The sequence below is a fragment of the Vicia villosa genome, linkage group LG5 (assembly GCF_029867415.1).
Source record: "Vicia villosa cultivar HV-30 ecotype Madison, WI linkage group LG5, Vvil1.0, whole genome shotgun sequence".
In the NCBI taxonomy this organism is placed as follows: Eukaryota; Viridiplantae; Streptophyta; class Magnoliopsida; order Fabales; family Fabaceae; genus Vicia; species Vicia villosa.
In genome coordinates, this window is record NC_081184.1 from 37,868,717 (window position 1) to 37,882,414 (window position 13,698).

Here is a 13,698-nt window from a genome sequence, read left to right on the forward strand (position 1 = left end):
AATCAATTAATTAATTAATACACCAAATAAAATCAAATAAATTAGTATAACCATATAATAAAATAAATACGGATAAAATCCTCTAATAACTCAATGTCTCATATTTCCGGTCTAATCTTAATTACTCGAAAAATTCCCAAAATTCTAAATATTAACTCATTAATATTTGTAATACTAAAAATATTAAAATTTTCGATTAAATATCGATCCGCTATCCCGAACTAATACCGACTAAATCGTCCCAAAAAGCGAAAATTTCAATAAACATCACAAATGACTAAATTAGGCAAATAATTATTTTTCCAAGCGTTACAACTCTCCCCCACTTAAAAGATTTTCGTCCTCGAAAATTATCTCAAACGAGCAACTCCGGATATGATTCTTTCATCTCACTCTCAAGCTCCCAAGTCACATTACCACTAACCGGTCCACCCCAAACGAATTTGACCAAAACGATCTCTTTACCACGAAGCTTCTTCATCTTTTCTTAAATCATCTTAATCTTATTCGTAGACTGTCGAACTAACTCGGGTCCAACCACAACACTCTCTCCAAACCTCAAAGATATTCAAACGACTAAACAGTCCTCTCCGGTTGACCATCAGTTCGCGGATGATATACCGAACTCAAAACGTAGCTTCGTACCTAAATCATTTTGCAAACCTCCCCTAAATCTCGAAGTGAATCTTGGATCTCTATCCGCAACAATGCTCGACGGAATACCATGCAAACATACAATCCTCTCGATGTACAACTTAGCAAGTCTCTCCATCGAATAATCCATCCTCACTGGAATAAAATAAGCGCATCTCGTCAACTTTTCCACAATGACTCACATCACTTTACAAATACTCGATGTTCTCAACAACTTGAAAATAGATAACTGTTGCACCAATGAAACGGTTCCTGACAAATACAATCCAATTACACACTTCCTCTATACCCCTCTTCATACTTTGCTACTAAACATTTTCCTCAAATATTGATACATTTTAGTAGCATCATGACGTACTCAAACCATCACGATGTCCTTCTTCCAAAATTATCTTTCTCAAATCTGAAACATTGGGAATACAACTCGATCACAACACCTCATGACACTATTCTCGTCCATCCGAAAGTTATTACCTTTTTCTTGATTAAATCAATGTCCTCTTGTCAACCAGTTGTAAATCCAATTTCTGACCCTCTAGAATTTCATCTAGAATGTCTCATGTAAGCTTCGACATACCAAGCTTAACACATGAAGACGTCGCTTCATAAACCAAACTCAAGTCTCTATATTGTTCCAACAATTCCAATCCTCGAATCCTCAACATAGACTTATGCAATGATTTCCTATTCAATACATCGGCTACAACATTCGCTTTTCCAGGATGGTAGTTCAACCAAAATCATAATCCTTCAAAAGTCTACTCATCTTGTTTACTTCATATTCAACTCTTGTAGTCACTACACACCTCAAATCTTGATCCAAACAATAATGCCTCTTAAGTATCAAAACAACCCAACGGCGGATGACATCCATTCATACATCGAATAATTCCTCTCACGAATTCTCAGATACCTTGAAGCATAAGCCACCACTTGTTGATTCTGCATCAATACACTTCAGCTCAAAATCACAAACCTAAAGAAACCCTCTTCCTTTAACCAAAGCTCACATTCAGAAAACTTTGCATTTAACCCCTTCCCTTTCAACATTGATAACACAATCCTTAATGTTCAGCATGTTCCTTGTCACTCTTAGAATCAAAACATCCTCAAAACATTACCTCATAGAACCTTATTTTCTTCTTACTCGACAAAACAAGCGCGACTTTATGACTATACACTCAGACAGTTGAACCTCTTCTCATATAACTCCTCAACTTGACCCTTCAACTTCTTCCTAGTCGTTTTACACATTACCAAATTAGTAAGACAAGTCTATCTAGTCCAATACGATCTCGTCTCCTATCAACAATAGATTAAGGGTGATCAAGTCCTCAATTTGTCAATAGACAGTCGACAAGCATAATGAAACATAAACCTAAATTACTAAACTACAATATCGTCCCTTCAAAACTTGTACTAAATCAATTCCAAAATCTCTACCAAAGATGCTCAACGGATAATTCAACACACAAAGAAGTAGGACAAAACTCATAGCAAGTGTATCAATAACCATACTTCTACGTATACAGATAAAGCAAGATCCAAACTCGTAGCATAATCCAAAGAAATGAAAGAATGCATCGCATCATTATCAATAATAAAGCACGTACCTCAGATTATCTCATCCTTAGTAATGGTCTCAGCAACAGACAACGCAATCACTTTCCCTTCTGCTCGCTCCTTCTTTGGCTTGTCACACATGGCACAATTGTGTCCTTGCTCACCACAACTGTAGCAAATCCTACTCGAACCAACTCCACAATCAACAGTTTTGTGACCCGTATCGCCACACCTGTAGCACTGAATCGAAGTAGAATCTCCTCCCCCACTTGGCTTCTTGCTAAAACCAGATTGTTTCCTCACGTCATCATACGGTTTCCCGCGGAATTGTTCTCTTTCTCGTTTCAACTATAGAAATCTTACATCTTTCTTTCCATGCACATCTTCTGGAAAATAGTTTTCCCAAAATGCATCACGGAAGAGAGTCCAAGTAACTTCCACACCTTTCTCTTCAAATCTTAGCACAGTATAACTCCACCAATCGTCAGCTCCTTTCGTTAGCATGTGAGTACCAAACTGTACTTTCTATACATAAGTACAAATCATGACTTGAAAGATCTTCTCATTTCTCTCATCCATACTTGTGCTTTGTCCGGTCCATACTCTCCTTCAAAGATCAGCATATTGCACCTTAGGAAGTCTCCAAAAGCACGGATCTCATCATTTCCTCCATAACCGGCACTCTCTTGCGGCGCTTGTCTAATCGCACCAGTCCACCTCATCACTGCCTCAACATTAATGTCAACATTTCTTCCTGCAACCATTGTCCTAAGACAGCCAAATAACCAGACAAACAGTATTGATCGTGTCAGATACACAAATCAAATACAATATGATTAGAAAACATTAACGACTATTGACCAACTGGTCGACCATGCTCTGATACCACTAATGTAACACCCCTTTTATACCCCAAAATAAATAAGCATATAATCAGAGAATAAGCATGCATATAACAAAAGGGCGTCACATCGATGTTTTCAAAAACTAAAAGCCTTTAAAAAACCGACAACATTTACTTACAATATATGATACACCTGGTCATTTCAAATAACACTTCTCAATTAATCATATTTTATCCAGAATATGCATTCACAGCGGAAACTACTAAATACTCATGTGTTTCATAAAATGATCCATGTCCCATACCATGATCAAGTCTCAATAATTATATCAACATAAATTAAAACATAATTCAGAATATTTGGCTTAAGAGCCTATCAAACAACAAGTAGTAACATAACAGGTTCTCAAATCAAACGTAATACATAACCGAATAGAAACATGAGTTCAAATAACTAGTCTACCTAGTGTTACATGACCAGAGCATCGACTCACTACCTAATCTCCAAATAACTCGGAAGAAACTCCGACTAAGATCACACGCAAGCTACTAACTCCAGAACCTGCATGTCGCCAAACGAGGGCAACATTAAAACAGAAGGGTGAGAATACGAATCATTATGAAGAAAGTATAATAAGATATAATGGTTAAAACAACAATTATAGGAATTTATCACACTTGCTAATCATGTAAAATAATACTATTCCATATATTCATATATATTAAGCATTCAACAAGTATAAAAGTGCGATATTCCAATTTCAAATACGATATTTTCCAACTATGCACATAACTATAATTATCACATATTCACACATTAAACCAAGTATGTATCCAAACATCACCCATTTCAATTATCAAGCTCATACACGTATCACAACAACATCAATTTCACATATTCAATTATCACATAACTCTAATGTGACTCAATGCAAGATATGTGACACTATGCATGTGGTACCTCAATGTGAACCCAAAGTTTCACCGCTTTCCGATTCAATATCTAGAATCCAAGCCACGCTTCCGATCCGGACAAGATCAAAGCCACCACGTATGTTTCCAATTAAGGATCAACGTATTCTACGTCTATTTCCATTCAAGGATCACCGTCTATTACCATGTGAACCCACAGTTTCACTGCTTCCACAATAAAGCCGACTATGCTATGAATGAATGTACAATTACCAACCAATTATGCAAATTAAGATTACCTCATCAATCTTAACTTACCGCATACCAATTAATAATTCAACTCTATGAAATTATCAACCAAATTGTACACAACATTCACAATACACATACATTATTCACATATAAAAAGGCAATTAATTAATTACGATTCACAAAATCAAATTAACACTAGTAACCATACTATCTCATGTTAATTCTCATTTTTGCCGATTATATATGAACACACATTTTTAACATCAAGCAATTAATCATTAGAATTAATGCTAACCAACTAACCATAGAGAATCAATATCAAAACAACATCATTCGCATGATAATATATATTTCTCAATATACATATTCAAGCCAAAACACAATTACGAACGAATCCTCAAAATAACGTAATTTACCGACAAACCGAATAATTGGTCCAACTTCGAGTATATTTCAATCAATTAAACTCATTGCAATTAATCTAACTATGAATTTAATCAACCAATTAATATCACACTATAATAATTTCAATTAAATTCTATTTCTATTCCATTTCCACTTTCTAGTATTCTATTTCTCAAGACCATTTTTATTGAAAAGAATATCGCGCTAGCTTTCTAACGCTTCGAACGGAGACTCAAACTGAGTTACGGTTCAAAAGATATGAATTGTTAAAGTTTTAACGAGAATGTAAACACCGACATCATAAACTGAAAACTCTAAACATGTCAGAGTTACAAAAAATAATTAAAATATGACTCGTAATAAGTCGAAACAACTCCGACAATTTTATTGGCAACTCTAATAACTCTATTGACAACTCTAATAACTTTGTTGATAACTCTAACAACTCTATTGACAATTTTGACAGAATTGAAGTTAACGATAATCACAAACTCCTAAAAAAAATATTATATTAATCATATTAAACTACTATCATTATTATTAAATTTACTATTGAAATAGTATATATAAGAGTAACTAATGAACTAATAGGTATACATTAGCTTGGATTCTCAAATCACTCTCAATTGTCACTACAATATACATTTGGGTGATTCTTTTAACAAAAGAGATATATCACATGTGTTATGGCTTTATGGCATGGAAAATCTATAATTTATAGTTAACTTTATTATTGAAATGTTCTTAACAGTGACACAAATAGGCATTATCATACCATAAATTAGTAGTACCTAAGTTCATAAACTCTAAAATCTCATGGCAACCCAGTAGAAGATAGAAAAAGAATATTATAATGAGTTCATTTTTCAAAAGCAAATAACTCAAGGAATAATATGTCGCTACAGTACTGTGATAGTTCAATTCACAGAACAATCTATGCATACTAATTTTCCAGAATTACACGAAACAATTATTAACAACAAAACATGTTTCTAACACCAATTTTATGGATTCTCAACAAAACCTAACAATTTCAAAACTATAAAAATTAGGGATTTCAACCTAAATATGTTTCTACTCATTGACCCAATTATACTAACCCATAATAATAGGGATTCTCCCCCTTACCTCTTCAATGTCTCCTCTAAACCTTAGCTCCCCTTGTTAGGTTCTTCCCCTTTTTCTCTTTTTTTCTTCTCTGCCTCTTCCTCTTTCTCTCTGCCCGTGAAATGAAAAGGAAAATGATAGAAGCTATGTCACTCCCTCATTCTAACCCTTACTATCATATGCTATATGAGCCTAAATATAACAACCTCTATTTACTCCTAACATCAATAAATAAGCCCAATATAATATATTCTATTATTACTTCTATTTTAGTTACTAAATTAAATAACACCAATAATTAAATAGACACAAATATATACACCAAATTAATTGATATAATCAATTATTATATTATCTAACAATCAATTAATTAATTAATACACCAAATAAAATCAAATAAATTAGTATAACCATATAATAAAATAAATACGGATAAAATCCTCTAATAACTCAATGTCTCATATTTCCGGTCTAATATTAATTACTCGGAAAATTCCCAAAATTCTAAATATTAACTCATTAATATTTCTAATACTAAAAATATTAAAATTTTCTATTAAATATCGATCCGCTATCCCGAACTAATACCGACTAAATCGTCCCAAAAAGCGAAAATTTCAATAAACATCACAAATGACTAAATTAATCAAATAATTATTTTTCCAGGCGTTACAAGCACTACCAACCACTCTCCGCCCTCGTTGGTCTCGAGTGTTACATGCCCACCAGCTTCCGCTTGGTTCGTCCCCGAACCACATCGTACTGAAAGATGTCTGATCTGATACCATTTGTAACGCCTCAGACTGCTTTCAAGATTACCGACTGACCCCAAAAACCAACTCGGGTCTTTTCAGTATGCTTTGTCTTCACTCACATGCATTTCGGGAAACTTCCCAGAAGGTCACCCATCAAAATACTACTCCAAGTCAAGCACACTTAACTAAGGAGTTATTATATGTTAGGCTAACGAAAAGAAGATGCATCTTGTTTGTATAGGTAGTAGCAATTAATCCTTATAAGTCTTCATTCAACCATGCAGTCTTATACCTACACAGCCTCAGGATCCCTCTCATTCTGATGTAAATTCGAAGATCACTCATTACCCTCTTCGGCCTCAGAAGTGTCTCATTGTCATGCCTCGTGCACCGACAACCACTCTTAGCCACCGTTGCCCATGAGTGTTACACCATCCGGAAGCTTCAACTCAAGAGTAGGATTGTTTCCGTTGAAATACACTTCTCCCTTAATTAAAAGTTGAGGAAGAGGCTTTTTTTAGATATCTTTCTCTATAACATATGCCCATATTTATAGAATCTTGGATTCATTCTAGACCATACAAAATTGTCGGTGAAATCATAGCCCTATAAAACTATTGGAAAAATCCTGATCGTCAAAATTTTTTGATAAAATACATTACCAAAATTTTTCAGTTATCCACTTAATTTCCTATACGGACTAGTAAATTTTAAAATTTTTGAAAATTTTTGTAAGGTACCAGAAAATTTCATATGCACTTTCAGAAATTTTTTCGAAAATTGTTTCCTTTCTTTGAGAAGGGATATTTGTGGAGTTAATAAAAATGAGGAGGTGTCATATATAACTTAGGAGGTGGCATGTATAATCTTCGACATATGGGACACCTTTTTTAAGAGGATTGTTTGAGAAATTAACCTGTCACCCCACACTTATACCTGACAGCTGACACCCCTCAAAGTGTATGAAAAGACCAAAATAACATTGTTCTAAGTTTTCACACAAAAATTTGAAATCTCTGGGCAATACCGGAAATTTCAAGCACATACCAGGAAATTTTTTTTAAAAGTGAGATTTTTATCGAAAAATTTGAAATTTCCGGGTGATTTTACTAGCAATTTCGAAATTTTACCACAAATTTTAAAAATTTTAAAATTAATTGCAACTTCCCAAAAAATTTAATATTTACCGAAAATTTCATTCGAAAAAAATTATTCTCATTTTACCTAAAATATTTCTAAAATAATTAAAAATGGAGGATGCCCGATAAAATTTTAATTAGTAAAATTCTCAATATTGTTTAAATATAATTCTTTGGGCTTAGGCCCTCTCAATAAATAAATAAATAAATATGTGAAGGCGCAGGTACAACATAGGAAGTGCAAGGTGGATTCTATCAAAGGTGTTCTCATTCCCTACATTTAGACTCATAACATCTAGAATAATTAAACACAAAAATTCACCACCATCACGTACATCTTTGAAAACTTCCCCAAGAAAGAAAATATATATTAACGTATCTTCAACGTTCAACAATTATTGCCACTTTAAACTTCGTCATTGACCATTTCATATATACAAGTCAAACACGGATTAAAACACAAAAATATACAAATGCTACTTTATTTTATATATAAATAAATGAACCATAGAAGAAAACATACATATGCATAAGTGATTACGCTACCTTCCAAATTCAAAGCTCAAAGTTCAAACCATACCCATCAATTTCTCACCATAACTTCAAGCAAAGAAACATGCAAAAGAGAGTACAATCCTCTTCATCAAATTACAACAACATTATCATTGGTCCTCAGTATTGTGTTCCTCATTATCTTGACCTATCAATTATGAGAAAGGTCACAACATTAAATGATGACTTCACAATCACAGATACTAATGACAAAATCTTTTTCAACCTTAATTCTTCTATGATATCTCTCCATGATCATCGTCTCTTACTTGATGCTACCGGAAAATCCGTCGTCATGACTCTCCGACGAAAGGTTCGACCGACATCTTCTTTAAAATAACTTTCCAGTACTTGATCTTTGTTTATTTGCCTAAAGAGATTTCATGTCGGTGAAATATTTGACCGAGTTAAGATACAAGGGCTATCTGTTCGGCTACAACCCGGCTGAAGTGAAAAAAAATAAAAAGAGGTTTTACATCGGTTATACTTCATAACCGATGTGAAAACCAATAGATTAATAGGTTACCTTATCAGTTACACTAGTTAACCGAAATGATAAACTATTTTTCATCTCAATAAGTCAATTGATGTGAAAAAGTAACATATTTATCGTAATATCCCGAGTTACTTTGAAAGATCATTTGATATCAAAAACCTAAATGTCTTTTAAACAATAGCGTTAGGTTAAAAATTACTAGTTAAATTAATTTTAACAATTAAATAAATTTTATTTGCTATAGGTAATGAAAGGACACGATCGATGGGAAGCTTTTCGAGGTGAAAGCACGGAGCTTAAAGATTTAATATTTAGTGTAAAGAGATCACTCATGTTTCAAACAAAGATCAAATTAGATGTGTTCTTAGCTAGTAACATTAAAGAAAATACAAGTGATTTTAAGGTCAAAGGAAGTTGGTTTGAAAGATCTTGTGTTGTTTATGCTGGTGATTCTCACAACATTGTTGCACAAGTAAGCCTTAACAATGAATTTAGGTTTTGTTATAAAATGCATGTTTCTTTTATTTGATAACTTTGATTCTAATCTTTTAAATAATATTTTGTTTGAATGTAGATGCATAAGAAGGACAGTGTTCAAAGTGTTGAGTATGGGAAAGATAATCTCATGGTTAGAGTGTATCCTAATGTTGATTATGCTTTCATTGTGGCAGTGATTTTGATTCTTGATGAAATTAATCAAGACAAAATAAGACAACAACACTAGGGATTACTAGGTTGTAGTTATAAATCCTAGTTGCAATTCAGAGAGTTGATTGATACTCGGAATTACTAGGTCTCTTTTTGTTAAAAGGGTTTAAAAAAAAGAGTTGTCTATTTGTTTACTACCTTTTTCTTAGTGTAAAGATAAATTTTCAAAATTCTTCTAATGTATTATTTTACCCTTTCTATTATTGTCTTCTTTGTAGAGATTTTTTTTTAGAATATCTTAATACATCCCTTGAATATCTTAGGTATTTTAGGAAATTTCAATAATGCCCTAAGCTTTTATAGATGTATTTATGAAAGTGTTTTTTTTTTTTTTAAATTTGGTTTTTTCCACAGGTACATCTACGGAAGCGTTAAACCCATAGTAAATGTTGGGAAAATTCTAATTATTTCAGTTCAGCAATTCTTCTGTAGGTACATCTACGGAACGCGTTAAAAACAGAGTATTCCGTAGATGTATTTACAGAACATTTTGCTATATTTTCAAGTCATATGCATTTCACTCAAAACTCAATTTTTATAACATCTTTGAAAAATCAAATTATAGTGAATTAAAGTAATGCAATTTAAAGACAATAGTAAATAGTACACACAAAAAAATACACCGTATAAATCGTGGGGCATAATGTAGAACTTCTGGGGATCCCTATCCTAAAATTTTCCAAAAAAAAAAAAACATTGTTAATAATAAGAAAAGTTAGAAACAATTAATCAAAAAATGAAGAAAAAAAAGTAATAAGTAATAACCAAAGAAAATTTACCTCCCCGTCCCAGATATGTTTGGCTGAATGATCTGCATACCTTGTCAACAAGGATGCATCTATAGGACCTCCCAGGTACCAGACAGGCTCTGGAACCTCATCATCCTCGTGGAGCTCAGGAGGTGGCACCGGAGATCCTGCATCGACAATCACTGGCACAGGCACATGAGTAGAAGAACTGCCCCGACGATGTTTGCGGGCGAAGGGCGCCTGTGATGAACCCTCACCTTCATCCTGAGGCCTCCGTGATAAAGTAGTAGTTGTGGAAGGCCCCTCAACTAGAACAAATGTAGCAAGCCCTTCTGCTGGAACAGGTGTAGTAGGTACATCTGCAGGAATGACAGCTCCATATGTAACTTGTGACACTACCTGCATCCGCGTACGTCGCACGGAGGCATGCTGTACAGTCCTCCCAGATATAATACGGTGTGGACGATCGGCCATAATATCTGCATTGTATTATAAATAAAATCGAGTGAGATACAATGTAGTTATAACTAGAAAAGAAAAAAAATTAACCCCCATGGAGGCACATACGAAAATCTTTCGTATATGCATCTACGGAAGTATCTACTTTTCAAAATACTGGGTTTCTTCCGTAGGTGCATTTACGGAATGACCTAACATTTCATTTCTTCCATAGATGCATCTATGAAAGATTCTGAAACCTCTAAAATACAAAAATGGTGTCTGTCACTGTTCCAGAGCGTTAAAAACTCCATTTCAGTGGCTTGATCGTCTGTTTTACACATCCAAAAATACTTACATTGTCTCAAAACTATGTTTCTAAAATTATTAAATTATTTCTACACCTAAAAATTAAATTCTAACTCTATTACGGGAAAACTCGAAAATAACTCGAAAACTCGAAAACTTATCGATTAAATTGAGTTTCTAAGATGTTGAAATGTGTTGATTGTTGATGTTGATGTCCAAAGCTGAACTCGAGAGAAAACAACGGATTTTGGTGGAAGTTTGATTTTTGATGTTGAGAGAGATTAAGAGTTTGAAATGAAAAGTGAAGAATGAGGGAGGAGAAGAGTCTGGCGCGAAAATAACATGAAATACTTTTGTAGATGCATCTCAGGAAGTCTTCCATAGGTGCATCTACGGAACAAAACAACGTTAAACAAAAAAAAGTGCTTCCGGGGATATATCTACGGAAACAATGGACATTTTAGACAACTCACATGGTGCATGAGAGACACATGGGGCGGAGTAAGAGGTTTTTTTTACTTCTATTTACATGTTTTTTTTAATGTTCAATATAATATTAATTATAAATTTATTTTATAATAATTTTAATTATTTAGTATAAAGAGATAAATGAAATAAAACAGGTTATTGTGAAAGAGATGAAAATCAATCACGCTAAAATCGATTAAATCAATTTACTCTGAGTGAGATAGAAGTTTTCTTATTCACTACCAAACAAGAGTTTTTAATCAAATGATTATAAGTTATAATTTCAAGAAAATAGATCTCAGTATTCATCGAAAACATCTCATATTTTTCACTCAATTTGTGATTCAATCTCTTATCCTTTCAATATGAGAACGACACACAATTTCAATGTGTTTAGAAGTATCTTTCAAAACCTACATTACAACCAAATATGAACTCAATCTATAGAATTATTAAACTTTGAATCCTCTTTGTCTCTCTAAGTTTCATTATGTAGAATCATTTCACTTCCAACAAAAAGAAATGACAAAAGAAAACACATTTATAGTGGTTTATGTTAGACAACGACAACTTATCTAGAGGGGGTGAATAGATCCCCAAATTAAAATTTACCTTTTAAAAATGTTTTTGAAAATCACAAAAATTATGACAAACAAAAGATTTGGCCTAGAACAATTAAGTCGTCTAAACCGAACCAGTTATTAGAAACTTGGATATGCGCACAATAGTGATGAATGAATAACAATGATAAGTGAGTTGATACACATAATTCTCAATCAATCGTTTCAATAGGATCGCTAAGGTAAAGAAAAATATAAGGTGACAAATTATCGAACACTTGGCGTGCGATCGATTTTTCAGATTTTTCTTTCAAGTTTGTTGATATCAAAAACCTCTTACAATCACTTGGATTTTAAGGCAATCAACAGATCAATATAGCTTTTAAAAATCAAGGGAAAATCACTATGAATCGATCATTCAATCAATGTATTTAACAATTTACTAATGAAAATATATATGCAAGATATATATATATATATATATATATATATATATATATATATATATATATATATATATATATATATATATGTAGAGAGAGGACACGAGGACTTGTTTAGGCAGTTCACTGATCGTCCTCATTACGGCTATGTCTTCCTCCAATTCCAATGTGGAATTGAGATATCAATCTTACTGTGAAAAAAATGTTTACAAGACAAATGTAGCAATTCAACCCTACAAAACTTATGTTTGATATTGATCCTTGCACTTCTCTTCCCTAGATCTGAGTTTGATCAAGTCACCCAAAAATACCAATTGATTCACCGTCTCGCGCTATTCCTTTGTAAGAAATCACCGTTCTTTAAAGCTTTCACTCGTTAGAATCCAAATTGCAATTATTATCACCCAAGATTACTAATTGATTCACTATTTGACGTTATTCCTTTGCAAGAACCTCCCATTCTTCAAAGCTTTCACTCAATCGAATCCAAATTGTGTAACTCTTGTCGAAACCTCAAATCAACACCTTGATCTTGGAGGAAAAACTTTCACAGTTTTTTCGATGAAACCCCCAAAGATTTTCAACCCAATTACCTGGTACACCTATCTAAATTGGACGCTATTATCCTAGTCTAGATGGTACCCAAGCAAAAAATGATTATGTGTAGTTTGCTTGTTTGTATGCATAGATGGAAGGTTGAAGATGAAGAGCAATATTTATATGGTTTTATAGTTTCATCAAATCAAAAATGATGCATGTATGAAGTATTTATAAGTGTGCAAGTTTGAGGCAAAAGAGAAACCTAGAAATTTGAAATAGAATGCAAATTTTCAGAAAAATAACAGCATATGTCGACACATATAAGTCATATGTCAACTCATGTAAATGGATGTGTCGACACATATTACGTCATGTGTCGACCTATGAGTAACAGAGGCTACAGGCTTTAAAAGTGCAACACATGTGTCGACCTGATACATGTATGTGACGACACATAGGAGCAACTTTAGCAGCATGTGTTGACCTGAATCATGTGTGAGTCGACACATCCATTACAGAAGCTACATGCTTTATTTTTTAAGCACATGTGTTGAATCATACAATGTATGTGTCGACACAGAGGCTTGTGTTTTGAGCAACAATTGATTTTTAAAGCTTGCAACTGATTTTTAAAGCCATGTAATTGGTTTTTGATGCATGATACATTTTCCAAACATGTTTTAAGTGCATTCTAAGTTCTCTAATGCAAAGGTGCACAGAACGAATCACAGATACCCTCCAATATACAGAACATGCCAATTATATAGAAATGAAGAGAGAGAGAGAGAGAGAGAGAGAGAGAGA

The 13,698-nt window shown here is 33.4% G+C and overlaps 1 protein-coding gene across 1 annotated transcript; it reads left to right on the forward strand.

Annotated features, from left to right (window-relative positions):
* The first annotated feature begins 8,153 nt into the window (after positions 1 to 8,153).
* On the forward strand, positions 8,154 to 10,150 carry LOC131606521 (protein LURP-one-related 15-like). Its single transcript, XM_058878733.1, has 3 exons — positions 8,154 to 8,496; positions 8,924 to 9,151; positions 9,254 to 10,150. The coding sequence occupies exons 1-3, from the start codon at positions 8,248 to 8,250 to the stop codon at positions 9,401 to 9,403; spliced, it is 627 nt and encodes a 208-aa protein (XP_058734716.1). The 5' UTR covers positions 8,154 to 8,247; the 3' UTR covers positions 9,404 to 10,150.
* The last annotated feature ends 3,548 nt before the right edge of the window (positions 10,151 to 13,698 follow it).

Coding starts and splice junctions, on each gene's coding strand:
- LOC131606521 (XM_058878733.1), top strand. CDS start 8,248: ATGCAAAAGAGAGTACAATCCTCTTCATCAAATTACAACAACATTATC. Junction 8,497..8,923: donor TCATGACTCTCCGACGAAAG/GTTCGACCGACA, acceptor TATTTGCTATAG/GTAATGAAAGGACACGATCG. Junction 9,152..9,253: donor CTCACAACATTGTTGCACAA/GTAAGCCTTAAC, acceptor GTTTGAATGTAG/ATGCATAAGAAGGACAGTGT.